At 39.5% G+C, this 24,502-nt stretch overlaps 1 protein-coding gene across 5 annotated transcripts in view; it reads left to right on the plus strand.

Annotated features, from left to right (window-relative positions):
• The window catches only part of LOC5578628 (serine-rich adhesin for platelets), a 550,189-nt gene that overhangs the window by 470,556 nt on the left and 55,131 nt on the right, over positions 1 to 24,502 (plus strand). For all 5 annotated transcript variants that reach the window (XM_021839225.1, XM_021839243.1, XM_021839234.1 and 2 more), the window contains exons 4-5: positions 285 to 1,250; positions 1,355 to 1,898. In XM_021839225.1, coding sequence (XP_021694917.1) covers positions 285 to 1,250; positions 1,355 to 1,898 — 1,510 coding nt within the window. The remainder of the gene's footprint in view (positions 1 to 284; positions 1,251 to 1,354; positions 1,899 to 24,502) is intronic.

Raw genomic sequence — 24,502 nt, forward strand, 5'->3', positions numbered from 1 at the left:
AGTTTCTGAGAGTGTCCCTATTAGCATACAGAGAAAATCTCTTTCAGAATACCGAGAAAATCATTCTCAGAACTCAGAGAGAATCCCTCCCAGGATTCCGAGAGAATTTCTTTCAGGATTCCGCCAGAATCCCTCTCCGGGCTCAACTTGATTAGCATTCTATGCACCATTCAAGTGTTCGACATGGTACTACTTCCACCTTTCGATCACAATACTTGCGTTGCTGTATTGATCCTTGTTTGCCACTAAATTCCAATTTTTTCTCTCCTCTTTCCCCGTTACAGACGCGAGTGGGAGCCCGGGATACGGTCCCGGCGGAAACTGACCTACAAAGATTCATCATCGGTGGTGTCGTCAGCAGCGGCGGCAGCCGCAGCAGCAGCAGCAGCGTCTTCCTCGGCGGAACTCCACCAGCACTCGTCGTCGTCGCTGATCCGCAGCAGGAGCAACTCGCACAGCGGCAAAAAGGAACCAAAGAGCGGTGAGGGCAACAACGGCAGCGTCGTCATTCAGGACTCGGGCTTCTCGACGGAGACGTCCTCGTCCAAGGAGACGCACAGTGCCTCGTCGACGACGGGGGGCGCCACCAGCGGCGGAATCACCATCATCTCGGGGCAGGGAACTACCGTATCAAATACACCCATCAATCGACTAACTGTAGATACCGAGAACGAACTGTGGAACTTACTAGATGTGATACATAGGAAAAGCAATCGACTCCGGGAGGAGGTGGACGCGCTGCAGCAGCTGGAGCGGGAAAAGTGTCGAACAAATCAGCTTAACAACAACATCAATAATCACACGGCCGTCGTTAGCAGTACTAGTAATCTTAATCATATTCATAGCAGTAGTAGTAATAGTAATAGTAGCAGTAGCAGTAGTAGTAGTAGCGGCAACCTTCCTCACACGCATCAGCCGCCGGGCGTTCCGAGTGCCAACGGTTCCAATGTCGTCAGCCTAGCGAAAACCTTTCAAAACCAGCTTCTAGTGGATATTGTAAATAAGGATGATGTACAAATACTGCGGAAGGAGCGGGATCGACTGTTCGACAAGCTGTCCGAGTACGAGGCGGAAGCGATTGCTAGTCGGATACGAACGTCGAAGATGCAGGACGAGGTGGACGCGCTGGCGCTGGCCAAGCGCGAACTGGAGGACCAGCTCAAGGCGGCCCTCAGCCAGAAGCTGGAACTTAGCAGTAGGGTTCATGATCTCCATCAGCAGTACACGGCGGGCAACAAGAGTGCACCCAGGTAAGATCCCTTCTGAAGAACGCCTTCCTAATATTTGAATTTGAATTAAGGCATTTTCAGCTTAATTGCAGAACCGATTGTAATCTCAATTTTTTCTCCCTCAGTTCCCCGGATTCCATCAAGAGTCGACACCCGTTGACGCCGGGCCTGCGGAAGCACTCGTCCACGGATTCCACCACCAGTACCATCATTGCCACCCCCTCCCATCTATCTACGTCGCCGTCGTCCGGTAGTCAAACTACGACGACGACTCCGGCGACGCATCATCTCCTGAAGCCCCGCTTCAGCCAGTCGAGTTTCGCGCCCGTCAAGGGCGGCCTTAGCGTTAGCGTTGGCAGCAGCAATGGAAGCACCAGCGGTAGCAGTAGTGGCAGTACGAAAGTTCCCATTCCAACGACGACGACTCCGTTGGCTGTGATAGCGGCGACGTCCGGTGCCGCCGAACTGGATCCGGAAGATGCCCTCTCGCAGCGATTGGGCGCCACCGCCTATCCGGACGACCTGGGCAAGCTCGATGGGCTGGTGAGTTCACCGGCCCGGCTCAGCAAGGTGCGCATGACTGACTCGAAGAAGATCGCCGCCATCCTGCTGGAGTCGAATATTGTCGAACTGCAGCGGCACCTGCTGACCATCACGGTGCAGAACCAGGTAGGTGTCTGGGATTGGGAAGGGCGACCTGAATTCCTCGCGCGGTTGACAATGAGCGCGAACGCACTTCAAAACGGGCGGGGGTACTGTTGAGACCATAAAACGCATCACAAAAGCCGTTCCGGGGAATCGTTCGATGGGTCGTTCGCAGAGAGGTAATTTGCATTTTCAGTTGAATAGAGTCTGGCGCTGACGTTCACACACCCACCTGACCAGTGACCATCGCGACTGTAGGGTTACCATTCCGAGCAAAGTTACATATGAAAAACGATGACTAAAAATACGCATAATATGTAAAACATAACGCCAAAAATCGAATCAGCATGCCAAAATTGGCAATTGGACAATTTTGGAGGTTTTGTCCGACTTTTGTATGGAGATCCGCCCCTGTGCAGTGGTCGCGGCTGGGACGCTCCCTGCGCGATGAATTGCAATCATATAAAGCTTAAAGCCAGACCAGATGCCTCACTCACATTCACCCACATCGTGGGGCCACACCGTTTAGATCACCGTTAATTTATTGTAATACCGAAATGATAATTTTCATTTTCAATTCGCCCCCGATTTGGAGTGGCTTGGCGTGATGGCGACGCGCGACGACGATGTACGACCGTGTGGCTTTTGTTGTTGTAAAGCCAGTCGAATGGGTTTATAAATCGTCATCGTAAATTACAGCTGGACCCCGGACCGGACCGGACCGGACGGGGGAGTTATTTGCTCATACACAGTGATGTACGAAACACTCGCATACTAGCTTCTGAACGATTAGTTAATAACCAAAATTTTCCAAGGGAGCTTGTAAATCTTCCAGGGAAGATTGTAAACCTTCCAGGGAAGATTGTAAATCTTCCAGGAAAGATTGAAAATCTTCCAGGGAAGATAGTATTAATCTTCCAGGGAAGATATTATTATTCTTCCAGGGAAAATTGTATTAATCTTCCAGGGAAGATTGTATTAATCTTCCAGGGAAGATTGTATTAATCTTTCAGAGAAGATTGTATTAATCTTCCAGGGATGTTTGTTTTAATCTTCCAGGGAAGTTTGTGTTAATCTTCCAGGGAAGATTGGATTAATCTTCCAGGGAAGATTGGGTTAATCTTCCAGGGAAGATTGTGAATCTTCCAGGGAAGATTGTAAATCTTCCAGGGAAGATAGTATTAATCTTCCAGGGAAGATTGTATTAATCTTCCAGGGAAGATTGTATTAATCTTCCAGGGAAGATTGTATTAATCTTCCAGGAAAGATTGTATTAATCTTCCAGGGAAGATTGTATTAATCTTCCAGGGAAGATTGTATTAATCTTTCAGAGAAGATTGTATTAATCTTCCAGGAATGTTTGTTTTAATCTTCCAGGGAAGTTTGTGTTAATCTTCCAGGGAAGATTGGATTAATCTTCCAGGGAAGATTGGGTTAATCTTCCAGGGAAGATTGTGAATCTTCCAGGGAAGATTGTAAATCTTCCAGGGAAGATAGTATTAATCTTCCAGGGAAGATTGTATTAATCTTCCAGGGAAGATTGTATTAATCTTCCAGGAAAGATTGTATTAATCTTCCAGGGAAGATTGTATTAATCTTTCAGAGAAGATTGTATTAATCTTCCAGGGAAGTTTGTGTTAATCTTCCAGGGAAGATTGGATTAATCGTCCAGCGAAGATTGGGTTAATCTTCCAGGGAAGATTGTGAATCTTGCTGGGAAGATTGTGAATCTTCCAGGGAAGATTGTGAATCTTCCTGGGAAGATTGTGAATCATCCAGGGAAGATTGTGAATCTTCCAGGGAAGATTGTGGATCTTCCTGGGAAGATTGTGAATCTTTCAGGGAAGATTGTGAATCAAGAGAAAATTATTGATCTTCCAGGGAAATGTTTCAATCTTCCAGAGAAGATTGTAAACCTTTAAATAAGATTATAAATCTTTCGGGGAAGATTTATAATCTTCCAGTGAAGATTTATAATCTTCCAGTGAAGATTTATAATCTTCCAGTGAAGATTGTTAAACTGAATTCAATTGAATTATCACATTGCATCTGAAAGCTTTTGAAATTGAGAAATTGAACAAAATCATATGAAAAGCTTTTGAGCATCTCATTCTCGATCATTTAGACCCACACTGTCCGCCACAAATCACCTGCCCATAAAGAGGCTTAAATTGAGGCAACTGTGTGTATAAATTTACCGCCCATATGCTGCCTACTGGCCTATCAAACTCCCCACACACAAAAACCGTAAAGACACCTTTATTGCACTGGCATGACAGTCAACGAATAGTGGGACGATACTCATCTGTTGATTCAGACAAACGAGAATTGCAAAAATGAAGGTGCGTCCAACTCTGCGTGTGACTCTGCTCAAACTGCGATCATAAAGCAAGTCACCCATTTGAACTAATCTGTCGACCGACCGTCTCTCGTCTCGTCTGCCTTCTCGGCTGCAACGTACCCATCTGGTTAATTAATTGAAATTTAAAACTTCCCAATAGCGGGTCGCGATTCTGTCGAGTCGGTATTAACGACCTGCTGCTGGCGAGGATGGGACTTGTCCTACAGATAAAGCACACGCGAGTAGAAGACGAGACCCCCAGAGGTAATTAAATTAGCAAAACTTTGAAAAGGATTGGCCCTGTTGGAGTCGGTGGGGAGGCTTCTACCACGCACCGCTTGGTGAGTTGACGACTTCAGATGTTCAGAGGTCGTTAAAACTGTAAGTAAACGTCAAGGAACGACACTAATCTGTGGTTTGCACCCACGTTGGTGAAGGGGACGTTATAGCGTGACGTGGATTCTTAGAATGAAGGTTTTATGTACCATCGATAAACTGATGAGAACCATTTGAATCGAAATTTACCTATAAAGAATCAACTACTGACCTCAATTAAAAAACACGATTTTTTGAAAATAAAATTTCTCGATCGGAATCTGGCTTTAAGCTTTTTTGGAAATAATCTAAAATTTTGAAAAAAAAAACTCAGGAGCTAATTCCGGCATTGAAAGAGGAAAATAATTACAGTAGTTTCTCGATTTTATCACTGCTCGTTTTAATAACGCTTCATTCTATCACTCTCGTTTTAAGCACGGTTTTCTGTTCGATTTTCTCACGCCACTATAATTATATGAAATTCATACATTTTACATTGAAAAACAACTCCAAACAAGCAACATGTATTCATTTGGATCATGCCTTACGTGCTTTTCATTTCATTAGTTTTATTTCTGCAATACATATCTCAAATGCTGATGAAACTGGGTCTGGGTCATTTGGCATAAAGCCATTTGGCATAAGGTCATTTGGCATAACGCCATTTGGCATAAAGGACATTTAGCATAACAGCCATTTGGCATAACGGTCATTTGGCATAATTTTGAACAATGTGAAAATAAAGGGTCATTTGGCATAACGGACATTCGGCATAATATCAAGCCATGTGTAAAGTAGGAATCAATTGGCATAATATCAAACCATATGTGAAGTAAAGGTCATTTGGCATATCGGACATTTGGTATAATATCAAATTATCTGAAAAGTAAGGGTTATTTGGTATAATAATGCAAAAACTCCTTTTTTTCACATAGCACTGTTGTAATATTACGCAGGAGAATAAGTCATGTTTAAAAGATGGGCAAATTCCTACATAAAAAATAACACGTCGAATCGCTATAGCAATAACCCTAGAAAGAATACCTTATGTTTAAAAGAAGGGTAAATCTCTAGATAAATATCATGACTAAACAGGATAACAGAAGATGAACTAGGGCGTCAATCAGTCACGCAATATTTCTTAATTTCAAATTAAAAATTGAAAACAAGGTCATGACTTTGAAAAACAGAAGAAAAAAATGCAGCAACATTGCTGCTACAATTATCTTTTAAATAACATTTCGTTTTTTTCAACGAACCCGATCAACCAGTGCACACTGGTCCAGGAAGCTAATTTGGGCGGACATGCGGTTTTCATCTCGATTTATTGATTTTAGAGCCATAGTTGCTTCTGATAATATGTTCAGAATTTTAGGTTCCGGGTCATTTGGCCGAATGCCGTTTGGCCGAAAGGGTCATTTGCCCGAACGCCTTTTGGTCGAATGCCGTTCGGCCGAAATAGAAAACAAAAGTGAACTATTGTTAGCATGGATTTATAATGAATTTCAAAGAACTTATTCAGCTTACTCATAAAGAAGGTTACACCATCATAGATATACACATAATTAGCTTTTTAGTAGTAGTTCATGAAACAGTTCGTGCTGAAAGAAGAACATCCTAAATGTAAGCAGTTATTCACTTCTCTGCTAGCGGTGATAGCCACCTACAGATGTTTGTAGTTAGCTTTTGACAGTAACTTAAATGGTTTTGGATCGGGTATCTTTGACCCCTCGAATCGTACTAAGTAATGTACCACAAGTCTTGGTTTCTTTGATTTAAGTATTTCCCAAGTCGTTTATTGCTATACGCAAGCAACGGTACAAAGTTCAGTTCACATGTTGCAATCTTAAACTTGGAGAAGAATGACATCTCACCCAAGTTGAGGTACAAAAAAAAAATGATTTGAATAAGACGTAAGAGAATCTGGGGTAATCTGCACCCTTGAGGCATAACAACCCCACGGTGCCTTTTATGATTATTTGTAAAAAAATTGGAAAAGATTCATCAGGGGCGGATAGGAGTGATCATGTGATGACATTTGATTTTACAAATCCAACTTCCAGAAAAATGTCGAAATTTTTCTAAAATATTTATAGAATCCCCGAAAAGTCGTTTTACTACTGGGGTGCATATTACCCCCTGATACCCTTATTATAAGCTTTAATATAAATAACTATGAGAAATACTTCACTCTTGAAAGAACAGCCTATGATCAAAAGAAGGAAAAATCTCTTATGAAAATTAAGGCAATTGTTATGCATATAATTGTTTTATCAGTACAAATACAAAGAACTTCCTGTTCCGTCCCGACGTCACAAGAAGCAATTTGAGAAGCGCTGGCAGCAGGCAGCGGCGGAATATTCCATCATCAACATCCTTGCATTGTGCTACCCGGTTTGCAGCATCAAAATAGGGAGCGGAAAATACCCCAAGAACAATTTGCGTCCCTTTTCTGTTCATTCAATTGCCATCCATCTAGCCAGCTATGTATAGCGTGAACGCATCAACCAATCAGATTGCACAACCACCAGCACAACCATCATCATCATCATCGAACCCACTATAGCATCGTCCATGCAGTGGAACTTTCCATCATTCACCACACCGATGCGCATGCAAGACTTCTGTTTACCTGTAGCCTATATAAGCAGCTTGCATGCGCAAGCAATTCATCAGTTTCATTTCAAGCATCAGTTTCGATTCAATCAGTTTCGTTTCAACGTTTATACCATTGACAAGTAGAGAGAATATAGTAGTTCAGTAGTCAAGTGAAGCAAAACAGACTTTTCCTCCTCCACCAGTTGAAGCCAATCAGCCTTCCGTGAAGGCTTGAGTCAACAGAGTCCATTCCAGTCGAGCTATCGGTCCTGTGCCCTGTTGCACCAAGCAACAGGTTAGCGGACGATCAACAGATCGTTCGTTCACGCTCACCAGAGCAAAACCCCGTTGCACGCCGCAACACTTCCGATGATTTAAAGAAGGTAAAATTGCCAATTAAAATATAAGCTGAACTATTGTCAATAGTAATGAAACCAGTATAACTCGAAAGAATAGCCTATGTGCAAAAGAAGGAAAAAATCTGATGAAATCAATAAAACACATCTTTGGTAATCCAGAGGCGAATTAACCGTCACCTCAGAGTCTTGGCGCGATGTTAGGAGTTCACAACTTCGTCCTGAATTAACGGGTTGATTTTATCATTCTCTTAGAGCTCTTAGAGTAACAAAAAATTACGTCCCGTCACATCATAAAAAATCAACAAATTAATTAGTTTATCAGTTATTGGGGCACACTTATGGAACCTACACATCAGAAGAGTTGTAATTTGATTTTAGGATGATCACAAGAGTGAAGTAGAGGCCAACTTCTTTATTTTAACGAATCGTGAGTTGGTAGTTCAGCAAAGTTGTAGCAAATGATCAGAGTTGCTCAATATCGATCATAACAGCGTATGGCTGATTTACATAAACTATTAATATCAGTTGCGAGCTATCAATATCACTTTGATTTGGCAACCAACAGCGGTGATGCGACATCGCACGCTAGATTAAAATCACGTGACAATTCTCCTTCTCCCTGGGGCCTTCCTTAGCCTAGTGGTTAGAGTCCGCGGCTACAAAGCAAAGCCATGCTGAATCCCGAAACCCGGTCGGTTCAGGATCTTTTCGTAATGGAAATTTCCTTGACTTCCCTGGGCATAGAGTATCATCGTACCTGCCATGCGATTTACGAATGCAAAAATGGTAACTTTGGCAAAGAAGCCTTTCCCGAGATGAACTAGCCAAGAGCTAAAAAAAATCTCGTTAATAAAGATAGAACAAAAAAGAAGCCTTTCAGCTGTCGTCGCTCTTGAGTGTTTTATTTTTTAGATTTTTTGGCCTACTATGTTCTACAAAGTTTTAACACTTATCATTTCCTACAACTTTGCCATAGTTGTATTTCTTATGGTTTTCATGTTATTTTATTGTTTATAGTTTGTGTGCCTTGTATCTACAGAGATTACATAAATTATTATAATATAAATTCAGCTGTTACTAAAATAAAACAGTAATAAAATGCTAAAATCTTCAATTTAAGTATGTACAGAAAATATATAGAAATTATGCCAAATGTCCGTTATGCCAAATGACCCTCATCTTTCACTTATTTAAAAATTATGCCAAATGTCCGTTATGCCAAATGACCGTTATGCCAAATGTCCTTTATGCCAAATGGCGTTATGCCAAATGGCGTTATGCCAAATGACCTTATGCCAAATGGCTTTATGCCAAATGGCTCGATCCCGATGAAACTTATATGGCAGAAAATACAATTTCATTATATCACGCTTCGGTATATCACGCCAAAAATTTTTGGGTCCGTGATATAATCGAGAAATTACTGTATTACTAACTAATTGCGAAAAAGCTCAAAAACTTGCTATGCAGTTTGAAAGCGCGCACAATTTTGATTTGGGACTCACTAATCCAATTGAAAATGAAGTTATTTAGGACTTCGAAAGCATTCTCAATCAAGAGAACGTTTTCAAAAATTCCTTGCAGACTGATAAGGAAGAAGTGAGAACTATTATTAATAAAATCAAAAATATTAAAGCCTCTGGCGATGATGGAATTTACATCCTCATCAAAAAACTTCCAGAAAGTTGCTTATCACTTTTAGTTGATACATATATTTAATAGTTGGCATATTCCTGACAAATGGGAAAATACCAAGATTGTACCAATTTTAAAACCAGACAAAAATCCTGCACAGGCTTATAGCTATCGTCCAATCAGTTTGCTTCCTCCTTCAGCAAACTTTGTGAAAAAGTAATTTTGAACAGAATGATGGTCCACATAGATAAAAATTATTTTTTTGCCAGTGAACAGTTCGGATTCCGCCATGGACACTCGACCACTCATCAACTTTTACGTGTAACAAATTTGATCCGTTCCAACAAATCTGAAGGCTATTCTACTGGTCTTGCTCTTCTAGATATAGAAAAAGCATTTGACAGTATTTGACATAAAGGCTTGATCGTAAAATTAAAAAACTTTAATTTTCCAACATCTATTGTTCAAAGTTATCTGTCAAATCATACACTTCAGGTTAACAATCAGAACTCCAGGTCTGAAAGTAAGAGCTGGTGTTCCTCAAGGCAGCATTTTGGGACCAATATTTTCACATTTGACTTACCTGAGTTACCTCAGGGATGTCAAAAATCTTTGTTTGCGGATGACACAGGCCTCTCCGCCAAAGGACGAAGTCTGCGTGTCATCTGTTACAGTAGTAGATTGCAAAAAATGTTTGATTAAGATTTCTCCTAATGCTTCCTAAAATCAACTGATGATATTCCCACATAAACCAAAAGCTCTTTAATTGAAACCTTCAAGTAGACATATTATCACGATAAGATTTTTTAATCAATTGGTCAGATTAGGTTCAGTATCTAGGACTCATGCTTGTTACCGTTGCTTGTTAAGTTTTCTGAGAATAAACGTATTAAAATAGTCCGTAAAAATGGTAACGTTCTATATTGTATTTGTTATTAAAATACTATGTACAAATTATTTTCCTTAAAATTATGAAAATAATTAGCTAGAGATAAAATGCACACAGAATAAATAAATGATAACTTACTTTCTTCAAAATGTTACATTAAAAACAAAATTTGTAAAACACAATTAGTACAGAACACATTAAAAGCTGCTTAATGGTTGCGTTATGAGCAATTGTCGCAAGTTTCAAAAAGGATGGCTAAAAGGAGATGGAAAAGAGGAATATCACACAAATGGGTAGGCTACTGGGTACATTGGACAGAAGACTCGCTCTCTTTCATACAGTGACCGCCAAAGAAGGAAGATAGCTCTTGGCTAATCAGGTATGATGTTCAATGTTTGCGAATCAGGTATGATGTTCAATATCCGTGTACATGTAGCCTATCATGGTTACCCAGTATGATGTCCCTTTGTGTGATTAGGACCCAATAACACTTGATCTCAAAGCCTAGTCTGTTGACCGAAACCTACTCTGGTCCAGATCAGGGCTGTAAAGCAGGAAAACCTACTAGATTGAACTTCGGATCCCCGCCCAAAGTCTGACGACATTATTCCTGACAGGAAGCTCAGCCTGTAGTCCGGAGAGTGGTACCTCCACGCCGGAAAGAACCTTAACGGAACACCGGTTACCAAGCCCATTAGCACGTCATCCAGCACCGCATTTGCCATCCATAGCAGTAGCAGCAGTATAAAAGTCGGCCGATCAACCACCTGTACCCACATAAATCCACAGAAATATTGTGAGTAATTGTAATAAAGTTGTGTAAAACTAGTTTAGACTGTCTTATAAAGCAGAGTCTCGTATAAAGCAAACCCTAAGAGCGAAAAGCTTATACTCTAGCTTGCGGCTATTCGAACGCTTTATAGAGGTCCGTCCGACTTCCAAGTAACACGCGACACGATAAAAAATTAACTTTCAAAAATCACATTGTCAGAGTTCTTATCTCTACATCATCTCCCAGAACCACTTGCTGCTTGTACGGTGGGCTTTTGAGATTAGTATTCTTTAATAGCACCTGAACCTGCAACAGCAACCAGTAAAACAGAACTTCTTGGATTTTATTATGTTAGAGTTCTAGGACTAACCGGTTTTGATCTCCTTGTGTCGTCCTCGGTCCTCTCTCCTAACACGTCCTTTACATATCTCAAGGTTTTCCGATTTCGCTTTGTTCCCTTTTCTTACCTTAGACCCTTGTTTCGGTCTTCTTGAAGGACCTGACTTGCGGCAGACACGCCCTCTTGTACCAACACTTACTTCAGGATCAGTTGGTTGGAACCATGGGTCGCTATCGCTAGTACCCGTTGAAGAGTCCGCGTCTCATGCTTTCTCATCTCAACGTGAACTGTATTTCGTCTACCGAACTATCATGAGAAACACTTATTCACTCGATTATTGATTATTTGCACGCAATCAAAAGCGAGATTGCCGTTTCTCCTACCAAGCTGAGTGTTTCAATTTTATTTCGAATGATTATTTACATTCTGATTCCGCTCGGGTAATTTTCGTGTTTGAGTGCTGATGAGCGCTCACTGAATCGATATACATACACCCGGTAGAATGATTCAGTGAGTGCAAATCCGTTCATTCAGCAGAATGCATCCAGTGATTGAATGCTGAACGCGTTCTTTCGTGTCTCCTAGTTACGTGCGGATTACTTCTCACTCCAGTCCGCGAGCGTTTTGATTTTCGGTTTATCTTGATCGTTTACGATTCACTGAACACTCGGTGGCAGCAGATACTTTGCTATTTTTTATCGGTAGCGTTCAGGTGAGTGAGTGAATTTTCCCAAAATAGTCTCGCTGACGAATAAGATTCTTTCTTCATGTTCTTCTGCTACTCCAAAACATCTTCATATTTTCTCTCTGCCTTTCTCCATGTCCATAGTCTCTGTCGCCTATACTGCAATCAATATGGTTAGCACAAGTCTTGGCCCTGTTTGACGGAAACTTCCGGTAAATTGACGCGGATCCGTAAACTCGGTGACAACACCTCTCTGGTCATACCTAACATGTTAATCTCTCATTTACGATGGGTTCCTCTTACAGCCACGAACATCCGTCACTGAAGTCAGGTTATCTGGTTTACTTTTGTGGCCTATCTCTTTGGTACAGCGACTATGCAATTACTCTACTCAGTAGTAGTAGTAGTAGTCTACTGTTCATTTAGGTTAAAAAAGACGGCTGTCAAGTAGCGACAACCTTTTGAATGGGTGCTCAATACTTGGTTACTATATTGGGTTCCGGGTCATTTGGCCGAATGCCATTTGATCGAATGCCATTTAGCCAAATGCCGTTTGGCTGAAATTTAAAACAAAACCGAACTACAGTTACCATGTAATTGTAATGAATTTCAAAGCTGAATTTGAAAGCACTTATTCAGTTTATTCATAACGAAAGATAAATCATCATTGATATACAAATAATTAGCTCTTCAGTGTTAGTTCAAGAAACATTCAATGCTGAAAGGTGAACTTCCTATATATAAGCTATTATTCACTTCTCTGCTTGCGGTAACAGCCAGCTGCAGAGATTTTCACATCGCGTTTGTAGTCAGCTTTGGATAGTAACTAAAACGATTAACCATTTATAAGGTTTAATCACTGCACGGCTTTATTATTATGAAAATTCATTGGCTTTTCTCGGTGAATGCAATACCCATACTCAGAGTGAGAGGAAGTCACGAAAGTGATGAAATGAGAAGATGGATAGAATCGCAAGCGAGCGACGAGAGAGATGAATAGAAGCTGGAGATTTTTTAACAGAGGGCCATATGTGTGAACAACACAATCGAAACGACAAATTGTTGTCTAACGTCCTGATCTTGAACGGCTAGATGTTGTAGTGTTGGTCACTACTAACACTAGACGGGCAAAAATTTGTCGCCTCTATATTGTTCGGCTTATATTACAGTTCTATCGATCATTTTTTATTGTGTTGTTCACACATATGGCCCTCTGTTAAAAAATCTGCAACTTCTACACTCAAAATAATCCAAACGTCATTGTTACGTGAAAACATACGTGGTTTTTTTTTCATCGCACTTTTCACGTAGCTCTTACGGGAATCATAGGTGATGAAGAATGAACGCATGAACCAATGAACTATTTTCTTTCCATCGGAGAACTACGTAAGGGTTACGTGAATTTTTCGTAAATTCCACCAAGGGAATTGATGGAAGCTAAAGAAAGCTTCCTGTAAATGTCAATTGAAATTGGCGTTAATATAATCTGCTGGGCTTTGCTTTACTGTCTGTAATTTCATATTTTTTGATGAAACGAAATATATACACAATAATTATGAAACTTTTATTAGCTGACTGGTAGATGTGAAACCTCAGTTAGAACATTTTCGTCACAGAACATTTTATAGAATAAACACACATTTTGGTATCGGAATTGGTAGGTTGCTGCATACTTCCGCTTCTAGATACAAGTATGATCAGATTCTTTCACCGGGTTTTTGCAGGTACCGCTCCTGTTACAGTGAGAATGTAATAAAAGGGATTGAATAGTAAAAAATACGCAAAATTAGATGATTTACTCACGTTTAGCTGTCAGCGAGAGAAAATTATTTCGTTCAACACCGGATCACCTTAAGCCGCTTGACTCATTAAAACAAACTATGCAATTCTGACCTTAAGAAGTGTAATTTATACCAAAATGCTATTGCAGAAACCAAAACAGAATTTACCTTAAAATTCATGTTATTATAGCGGTCGAAACAATTACTCTCAAAGCTTGTCTTGGACTGACGCCATCACACCACAGAATGAATTGCAGAATGAACACGATCAAAATGAATCAATCCGTGTACGTAATTTCCACGTAGGATTGATAGGTCAACCGCAGTGAAATTTAGCGGAGCTTCATTCCATATATACTTATGGTTCAGTGCTTGTTACCTTAGTCAGGTAAGAGTCGAAGAGAGTTCATTTTCAAGGGTCTACGTGATTTTTCACGTAACAATGACGTTTGGATTATTTTGAGTGTATTCATTTCTCTCGTCGCTCGCTTACGATTCTATCCATCTTTTCATTTCATTACTTTCGTTACTCCCTTTTACTCTTAGTATGGGTATTGAATTTCCCCAAAAAAGCCAATAAATTTTCATAATAAAACGATTTAAGACTTATTCGCCCTTCTGTCGGATCATATCGCATCGATCTCTCGAATCGTACTAAGTAGTATATTTGAGAGTTCTAGCAACTATAAGTCTTGGTCGCTTGTTTTCATGACAGAGAAACAGTGAGCTTCTTGGACGTAAGTAAGTGTTCACCTGTCGTTCGGTTTACCGCTCTACGCACTATTCGACAGAGCCAGCTTCTCAGCTTAGTGTTCTTATGAGCACTTCCACAGTTATTAACTGAGAGCTTACTATGCCAATGACCATTTTTGCATGCGTATATCGTGTGGCAGGTACGAAGATACTCTATGCCCTGGGAAGTCGAGAAAATTTCCAACCCCAAAAGATCCTCGACCGGTGGGATTCGAACCCACGACCCTCAGCTTGGTCTTGCTGAATAGCTGCGCGTTTACCGCTACGGCTATCTGGGCCCCACAAGAATGAACATCTCACCTAAGTTAACCCTTGTGCCAACAAAATATGTTTTGAATAAGACTCTTTATGAACGTATTATAAGCCTTAATTCCAATAACTACGAACATCTCTTGAACGAACAGCCTATGAACAAAAGAAAGAAACATCTCCTATGAAAATTCAAACAAGTGTAGTGCACATAATCGTTTTATCAGTACAAGTAAAAAGAACTGTCGATGATTTGAAGAAGGTACAATTTCCAATTGAAATACAAGCTAAATCATTGCCGATAGTAATGAAACTAGTATAATTCGAAAGAATAGCCTATAAAGAGGAGGAAAACTTTCTGATTTCTGATCATTAGAAACACTTGAAAACCTTTCACACCGTTGGTAATCCAGAGACAAATCAGCCAGCATAGAGTCTTGACGCACACATCGCGTTCACAACTTCGTAGCAATTTAATTTGTTTTTGCTCGTAATTCGGCCAATTGACCCGTTCGGCCAAATGGCTGGCACCCTACATTGTTATTCGCCATCCATTTACTAACGGCATAAGATATAAATTTACTAGATCGTTTTGAAGGCCAACTGTCACAGCAGATGTAAGGCTACCTCATAGCGTTTCTGGATCAATTTTGACAGGGATAAGGCTTTTCACTATCAATAGTAGCCACCCAGAACTTGGAGGTTATACTTGCTATCGACACAGGTCAGAAATTTTAAATTCTCTTTGCAAATTTTTGTGCCTTGCGACACTTATGGTCACGCCTTGCACGGAGCTCACCGACTTTCTGAGCCTTTGTAATTCCAGGACCTAAAATTATACACATAGAATCTGAAGCTCACTTTAGGAGACTTGTGTAGGAAATTGAGCCATCCCTTATATGGAAATTCCTCGTTTAAGAAACCTTATTGTGTTAGTTGGGTTCCGAAAAATGACTTTTATATGGCCAATCGATATTCTGATTCACAAGAATTATCGAATATTTTGAAAGCATTTTTTTATCCCGGTTTGATTGAATAAATCAATGGTCATGGAAAACATCGTCAAAGCACTTCCTAGAAAATTTTGAAGGTCAACTCTTGATCTTGATCTTCAACTCTGTTGAAGAATAATAAAAGCAATAAATGCAATTTTGAGAAATGCATATTGTAGTGTGGCATCTAAGAGATTTTTAGAGTTCCAAGCGTTCCTCAAATTAATCCCCAAAGGGTTATTAGAGGCTTATGTTCTTAAGGAGTCTCGAGGGCCTCCCAGGGGATTCTCAGAAGTTCTTGGGTGTTTTCAGAGGTTTTGAATGGAACCCACCATTACAATTAGAAGTTTGGAGTGTTTTTTTTTTCGATATCCAGAGGTTTAAAAATATTTCTAAGAGATTTTCGGATTTCCATGGGTTCCTCAAAATAATCCAAAAAATTCCCAAGGGTCATAAGAAGCTTATGTTCTAAATGGGTTTCAAGGGTTTTCGGGGGGATTCCCTGAAGTTCTTAGGTGTTTTCAGAGCTTCCTGAAGTGTACCAACCATTACAATTACAGTCGGGGTTGGTGGTTTAATGGCTACCGCTTTTGCTTCATAAGCAGAAGGTCATGGGCTCAATCCCAAGCCCGTCCCTTTCCTCGTACTTTGTAGTTGCATCTATCACTTGCTTTTATCTTCCACTCTTAATCTATCACACTCAAACTATTTGGTTTGGTCATAGCAAACGCTAGAAACAGAGACGAACAAGAAACCGTTTCCCTACGCTTCCATTCTTCCATAATTATAGCATGCCTTTCCTTACGTCTGATACTCAGGCAGACTGCTAACCAAAAATCAAGCCTCTCTGCCATGCCTTTCTCCCAACCCTTTCATTCCCGCATGAGCTGGCGTAGATACAGTCGGACTCCACGGTCTACAGTAGGCTAGTATAAGTGCAACATCAATTCCTCCCCCTTCCTAATTGGTCTGCAGTCTGACGTACCAAGCGCCAAAAAAATAGAAGATCACCAAAATTTCTACACTGAGGGTGTCTGTTAATCCCAAGCATTCATCTGGTTGATTCCTTGTGTAAGTGCAGCTGATCTGGCAAAACTGGAGTAGAAACCACGGGCTACCAAACAAGCTGAAGGTACCAAGCATTACAATTATAAGTTTTAAGTGTTCTATTTTTCAATATTTATGGGTCCTAAAATGTTTCTAAGAGATTTTAGGAGTTCCAAGGGTTCTTCAAAATGATCCCGAAAAAATCCAAAGGGTTAAAAGAAGCTTATGTTCTAAAAAGGTTCCAAAGGGGCTTCCAGAAATTCTTAGGAGTTTTCAGAGGTAGCTGAAAGTTAATATTACAATTATAATTACATTTTTGAAGTGTTTTTCCCAGGCTTCAAGATATTATTGAGAGGTTTTTAGTCATCAAGAATTCCTTAAATTGACCCCGAAAGGCTCCAAAGGGTTATTAGAGGCTTAGGCTCTAATCAGGAAAGGGGATTTCAATAGTCCATCGGGGGTTTTCCAGAAGTTTTAGAATTTTTCAGCAGTTTCTGGATGATTCTAAGTGCTTTCCTAGTGTTGGAACTTTAGGTAGGCCGAATACCCCTTGAAAACCCCTGCTAGCTCTTGAAACCCTCTAGGAATTGATGAATCTATGAATCCCTGATGAGTTCTGTGAACATTCCCAAGCAGTAACAAACCTGCAAAAATGCTTCGAGATCCTGAAAAAAGAAACTCCAGGGAACTCCTGGGAATAATTAGGAAATTCATGGATACACCTGGAAATCTGTTGAAACCGCTTGAGATCCTTTGAAAGTCGTTATGACACATTCAAAAAATAATTATTAGTTCCTTAGGATAAACCGTTCGGGTAATCCTGAAAACCTCCAGGAAACCGTTGTATAAATGTGGTACACTCCAAAAACCGTCGAGAATACAACCCCAAAGAGAAAAGTTCGAAAGGGCAAAAGGACGATAGGACAATAGATCGAAAAGATAAAAGGTCGAAAAGACAGAAGATCGAAGAGGAAAACAAGAAGGGATAAAACAAGTCGAAAGTTTTTTGTAGAAGGGGATTATTTTCCACAGAGAAAACTATTTTGGACCTTTTGTCCTTTTGATCTTTTGTCCTTTGGCGATTTGTCCTTTGTCCTTTGACGAAAAAAATCATCTAAATAGACTATATGCCATCTCAACTAAAGATTTTGCTTATTAGCAATTGTATCATTCACCAGCTAATTGTTTCTACTACGAAATAACCGTAGACTTCATCTGCATGAAAATCGCCATTTCTGTCACGTCGTCGCTATCTAGATCGAACATTTATCGCCACCCCTGTCGACATCAATCATCCGCAAGCGCTTGTTTTCAATTTGAATACGATGAATCGCTGAAGGCCGTTCCCAAAAATCGTAACATACTGCACCTACCTTTGCCGGCCGGCCGGCTGTTTGACTGAAATTCAGTCACTGAATTAATCGGCTTTACTCTCAGCACTCTCCTCCGTCATGACCGCAGCACAAAAGTTAACGATCATCAAAATGAATGAGTTCGGTTTGGGATGTACCAACTCAAAATTCCAAACATACACTGCTTGCGCTGCGCCTCGTGTCAATCTAAACTCAAAGAGGGATCATCCAGTTACGTGAATACGATTAACGATTGTGTGCGCACAATGGCGGGGCGCAAACGAGGATGATAGGTGGTCGTCGGTTTCAGTTATTGTTTGCCGATTGAATTCATAACAATTTGTTAGGACGTGGCCACTGCTGATCAGCTTGAGAGGATCTCCTGGCTTTGCATCTGTCCTTATTGGCACATTTGTTCAGGTTTAAGAACTAATGGTCAAACATGAATTTTGTCATGGAAATTCTTTCAATTTCTGAAATTTGAATTGGGGCCTCCCTGCGACTGATAATATCGACCTTTTGTCATTTCGTGCACCTTTTACCTTTTCAATGGGTTGTCCTTTGAATTTTTGTTCCTTAACCCTTCGAGTTCAATTACCCATCATGTTTAAAATAGAATCTATGACAAAATGTCGAAATGACAAAAGGCCGAGAGGCAAAAAATCGAAAGGACCCAAAGGTTGAAGAGCAAAGAAACAGAGACAGAATTTTCCCTTCTTTTTTCAAAGAAAGGGAAAATTTCTTACGAAGCATAGCGCTTTCGACTTTTTGCCTTTCGACCTTTGTCTTTTTTATATAATGTGGGTTTTCGGGCAAAAAGTTTTTTGAAAAAGGGCTTTCGATATTGTCACTGTCTCCTACTATCGATACAATATTTCCATAGAATCGAATCGAATTGAACCACCTGTTGCAACTGACCACATCCAAACTGCCCTACAGTATGGGCCCAATGGCGTATGACGAGAGATGGATTAGCTCATCGTTCAAAGTGCGAAATGGGAATTAACGTCTTGCTATCCCATTATGGAGCACACACACGATCATCGGAGGGAGATTGACCAGGTTCATTGCAATAAATTGCGTTAAATTTCAAGTCGTGCACGACGCCCCAAATGAGTATGACTGTGAAACTACCAAACAAATTAATGCAGAAAAAAATCGTGATGGAAGAAAATGAAAGTTACGCGTTAGGGCCAGAGGAGGAACGCGAAGGATGAAGAAGAAAACCCTATTATTAAGCAATTAGGTGAATGTGGTGTGAAATCAGGTGTTGCCCTAGTTGCTAACTATTACAGAGTCGGTTAATGGAGAGATGTCTATCGTGGTTTTACATTGGTCGTGGATACTCAAAGTAATTGGATTTAAGTCCTTGTTCGGTTGAGAATCTCTGAGGATTGGATTTTTCAACTTTCTTGCACATAGACCATAATCGGTAATCCATAAACCTTACTAAATTATTCCATAGGGTTTTCATGAATTTCTCCATTTATTTTCTTCAGTGAGAATGAAATGAGCGAATGAGCTTCTAGAGGAATTCTTAGTATTATTCAGAATTCTTCCAGATCTTTTCCCAGATATTTTTTTGAATTCTATAGAAATTCCTCACCATTCTAGGAATTCGTCCAAAAATGTGTCCAGCGATTTTTGGAGAGATGCATAGCGAAATTTCTCCAGAAATGCACCAGCAAATCCAACGCTACTAACTCCAGTGAGTTTCATAGGGGTTATTCTTAATCAGAGACGATCACAGAATTTCCCATTGAAATTTTTCCACTAATTGTTCCACTGCTTACTGCACTTGTTACTCTAGCAGATCTTCCTCACATTCCCACAGGAGTTCTTGAAAGAAAAACCTAAAATGTTCATTCCAGAGTTTTAAATGAAACTAGTTACCGTTTTCCTAAAGAAACTGGACTATAATTGCTTCAGTTATTTCGGCCATTTTCATCTAGATTCTTCAAAGTTCCATGAATTACTCCACAAATTCCTGCATGGAATTATTCGTGGAAATCCTCTTCCATGAATTTCTCAATCATTTCAACCAGGGCTTCCTCATGAAGTTCCTCAAGAAATTTTCTAGGAATTTTTCCAGCATTTCATTCAGGGATCATTCCTGTAATTTCTCAAGGACAGTAATTATATTTATATTATAGGCTTTCACACCAGCAGTCACTCCGATCATTCCTAGACAAGTTTCTGCAGGGATTCCGTCTGATGTGTTTCATGGTATTTCTTTAGAAAATTCTGCCGGTTTGCATACAGAGATTCTATTGATTATTTCTCAATGAATGTATAAGCAATTTTTCTAGGAAAGTCACCAAGACTTCCTCAAGAGTAGATGTTCTTTCAGAGATGTTTGCAGGAGTTCATCAGGAATTTCTACAGAAGTTTCATCAGAGATTACTTCAGGATGTCGTTAAGGTCTAACTACCATTTTTCAAGAATGTCTTCAATTATTTCCTTAAAAACCTCTTGGCAATTGTTTCGAAACATACCTGAAAAATCTCCTGGATTATTTCTTTGAAGATTTCTTGAAGAATTGCGAGAGGGCTTCCTGAAGGAGTCTCAGCAAGAATGTCTGAAGTAACTCCTGAAGGTATCATTGGAGCGATGGCAAGGGGAGGTATTCCTGGATGACCTAAATCTTAGATGAAATCCTAGGTAAATCGATGGAAAATTCAATTCCTGGAGGACTTTGGATTTTCATGATAAAGTTCCTATTTGAAAGATACTCAGGTGCTATCCAAGCCTTTCAAAGGAATTTTAAACAAATGACAAATTGCAGTGAAAGCACTTAATAAATTTGTGAGCAAATCTTTGACGGATCCCACCTTAAACTATAGATTCTAAATGTATTACTTTACTTCCGTACTCAATCTGCCTATGTTGAAAGAAGATTGTTTGTATAACTCTTAATAGACAGTTGGTTGTTTATTTGTCATTCACAAATTTAGTCTCGCTAAATCCCTTTCTACTATTACCTAATAGTACAAAATCTTCTTCGAGACGTGTCGTAGCCATTTGAAGTGCCCTCTTTCCAACAACGCAATAACAACGACTTGATTATAACGTCTCCAATTCCAACTGCCTTTGTTGAAGACTTTTGGACCTCGTGATTTATACATTTGCGCGAAGATTTGAAGCCTCTCATCAACGGAGGCGGCGTTTGAATCAGACAAACAATCAATCGATCAATAGGGTTCCTCCATTCGTGTGAAACCAAACCCAACCAAGTGCGTCCGATCGATTATTATTACACAGCACTAGTGTGCGCTTTCTTCGCGCTCTTCTCGCGAAGTTTTCGGGGGCAGAGCTGCGGCGCACAGTGGCCCAACACTGGCTATAAGTTGAATTAAGTTTCCCAAAATTCATTCATCGATGTTTTTCCTTGATTTCTTTAGTATTCTACAGGGGAAAAGCACCATATTTCGACCTACGAGAATTCTGTGCCTATTTCCGGATTTTCATACGAAGTAGACCAAAATCGTATGAATGACCAATGATCATGAAAACTAGTTTTTGTGTCAAAAATTAGTGCTCTTCCCATAGTTATATCCTCATTTTTAAAATCGATCTTAATTCATATTCCGATCACTCGACTTTTATAGAAATTTTTCAAGAAAATCACTCAAATTTTTTCACAGGATGATTAATTATTCTATAATTCAAGTCCTCTACATTTAAAAGTTGTAAACATATAAATTATTCCATTTGATATTGCCACTATTCGGAATATGAATCATGTTCTCGTTCAAAAAAAAATAATATTTTTTTTATTTAAAAACATTAATTTATGTTTTGAAGATGTTTTAATACGTAATCGGCTTCATGTATACCATTTGGAAATGTCAACCAGGCTATTTCATGAAATTAAAAAAAAATGGCAATTTCTCAATGCCTTTGTAAATTATCTAGGAAATGCTTTAAAAATGGTCATTCACTCCTCAATATATCGATGTACTTTGGGTTCACTCGCAAATGTACCGAAAAGATCGATTTTTCGTTTAGCTACCATTCATAAATCATGTTTTGTCAATTGATTACAATTTTACAATGAATTGAGTGGGATTTTGACATTAAACCCGCATTTGTATGGAGCGCGGCCACTGTGCGGCGTTCAATCAAATAGAGCAAAAAGATCGATTTGATTGATTTCTTTCACTTGCCTTAGCGGAGCGGGCGAGAGTACGCCTTCGATCTTTGTTTTCTGATCGAGTGATCGATCGTAGCGTGCGCGTGCACCCCTATTGTTGTATAGGGGATGGCGGGGTAAGGCAGACCACTTCCAGTTCAACATGAAAATGTCATAATAAATCTTCGAGCTGTTCAGTGAAATATAACTAAACGAAAATGCGAACGAACTCTAGCGGAATTAAATGGTATAGTACTAGATTTGGGTTTCATTTTATTTGTGAACATGTCGTTTTTCTTAGAAATCCACATAGCACACTTTGCTTAAGTAGAAGATTTGCGTCATTCCGAAGCATTCCGTGATTTTTAAATTAAATTTGTTCAGATGATAACAAAGATTTCGTAAGGGATCGTTTTTAGTAAATCTCAATAAATTATCTGACCGTCTTGAAATTAAAATTTAAACGGTTGATATTTAGTTTTAAAAAATGCCTTAAAGGTGAGAGATGTTAAAATCAGAATTGTCAAATACCTATTTTATACTTTCCTTTCGAAGGAAGGACTATGTGCATTACCATGTGCATCGGAATTCTAGTGAATCATAATTACCGTTTTGATTCGAATCCCGGACAGCTTCAAATTCCGGACACTCTACTTTGTATGGGAAAGATTTCACTCGAAATGTTTCAAAATTTTTAGTTTAAAAGTTCCCAACTTCCAGGCGCGTTTTAATAAGTATTTTACATAGCAATCCATGAAATTTTACAATGTACAACTAGTTTTGACGTTGCTCTTACGGCTGGGAATCCTAATTAATAGTTTAATCATTTTAGTTTTGCTTCTCTTGAGCTGTCCGGAGTTCGAAACAAAGTGTCCGTAATATGAAGCAAAAGTGAGGTTGCGTCCGGAATAAGAATCATGGAGAGATCACTAATTTCTGTTTACTTTAGGCAATCCAAGCAGTGGAATCCAAATATTCACCTGCCATTCGAAAGTAAAGTGTTTTAGTAGCTTGATAACGCACAGGTATCAAACATAATGTTTCAATTTATATGCTTTTCGATCGGTTATACTTCACAAGGGCCTTAAGTGTCCGTAATATGAATCAAAACGGTATGTAATTTCTACTAATCATATGAGGCCCTGCACAAAAATCAGTCCCACTCCTTCCCAACAAGGCCAGTAAACGCCAACATCTCATAAAAAACAATAGCAGTGCAGAGCTTAATACTCCTAGAAATGACGCATACAGTACTGGACAGAATAAAATACGCATTGACGGTTTTTAAAACAACATGGTCAAATATGGAGGTCTGAATCTCGGCTTCTAGTGGTCCAAATGACCTTTCATGATTTTCACCGCAGCTCAGAAATAATATGAATGTCACTCAACTAAAAAATCAGAATGTTTGAAACATAAACTTTTGAGTTATTGAAAATCTCCCATTTTAAGGATAACAGCATAAATGTGATTTGGAGATATTTTGAAAATATCCAAATTTTCAAATCAATCTGAGCACAACCCGTTTGGCATATTTGCAAGCCAAAGTATGTTCTTTAAATAAATACTGTGCTGAATCGAAATCCGTACACTTCATACAAAACGCCTACTTTTTATATGACGTAATTTCGATCTGACACTGTATCGATTTTTAATGCCAACCCGGATTTCTTGATTTTAAACAATTTCGCTTGAATTCCTACAACAAAAGTGTGAAAAACGGTCTCCCGTTATCACTTTGAAAAATATGTTCTCACAGAACATTTGCACGTGGCATAGCACCATCTGCCGAATCTAATTTTCATCAGCCGAATTGAAAAAAAAAAAAACGCGGAACGAGGTAAACGTGACACAATTTTCAAAACGCAGCCGTCCGCGTGCACATGGCTTGCTGCGATCCCTTTAGGCGTATTTAGCGGTTCAATTTGTTTTTATTTTCAAAATAACTCTATAACTAAATTACTTGTAAGAGTTTGGCCTTCAGCCGACTTCAGGGGCCATGATTTAAGAAAGTCTGATTTAAATCTTGTAAATTGTAAAAACACAAACTGATTCAATGCACATTTTAATCTTAATTCTCAAAAATCAGGGGTAAAAACTTGAATTCTTCAAATGGCTGGTTCTCAGAAACTAGCCCACCGATTTTTTTGAAGTTACTAAGACTTAAGAGTGGGGCTAAAATATGGTATGTCGGTGATGGTTTCTTAACCCTCCCCCTTTTTCTGAGGAGCGGATGTATGTGTGGCATAAGGCATAATTCCATCTATCCTTGATTTTATGAAAATTATATAATCATAATAACCGATCATAATTTTCCAGAGGCAATTCATTCTGAACTAGTAATATTTTACTTATTTTTTTTTATAACGGACACATTTTAACCACAAG

Source organism: Aedes aegypti, chromosome 1, assembly GCF_002204515.2.
Source record: "Aedes aegypti strain LVP_AGWG chromosome 1, AaegL5.0 Primary Assembly, whole genome shotgun sequence".
NCBI classification, from domain to species: Eukaryota; Metazoa; Arthropoda; class Insecta; order Diptera; family Culicidae; genus Aedes; species Aedes aegypti.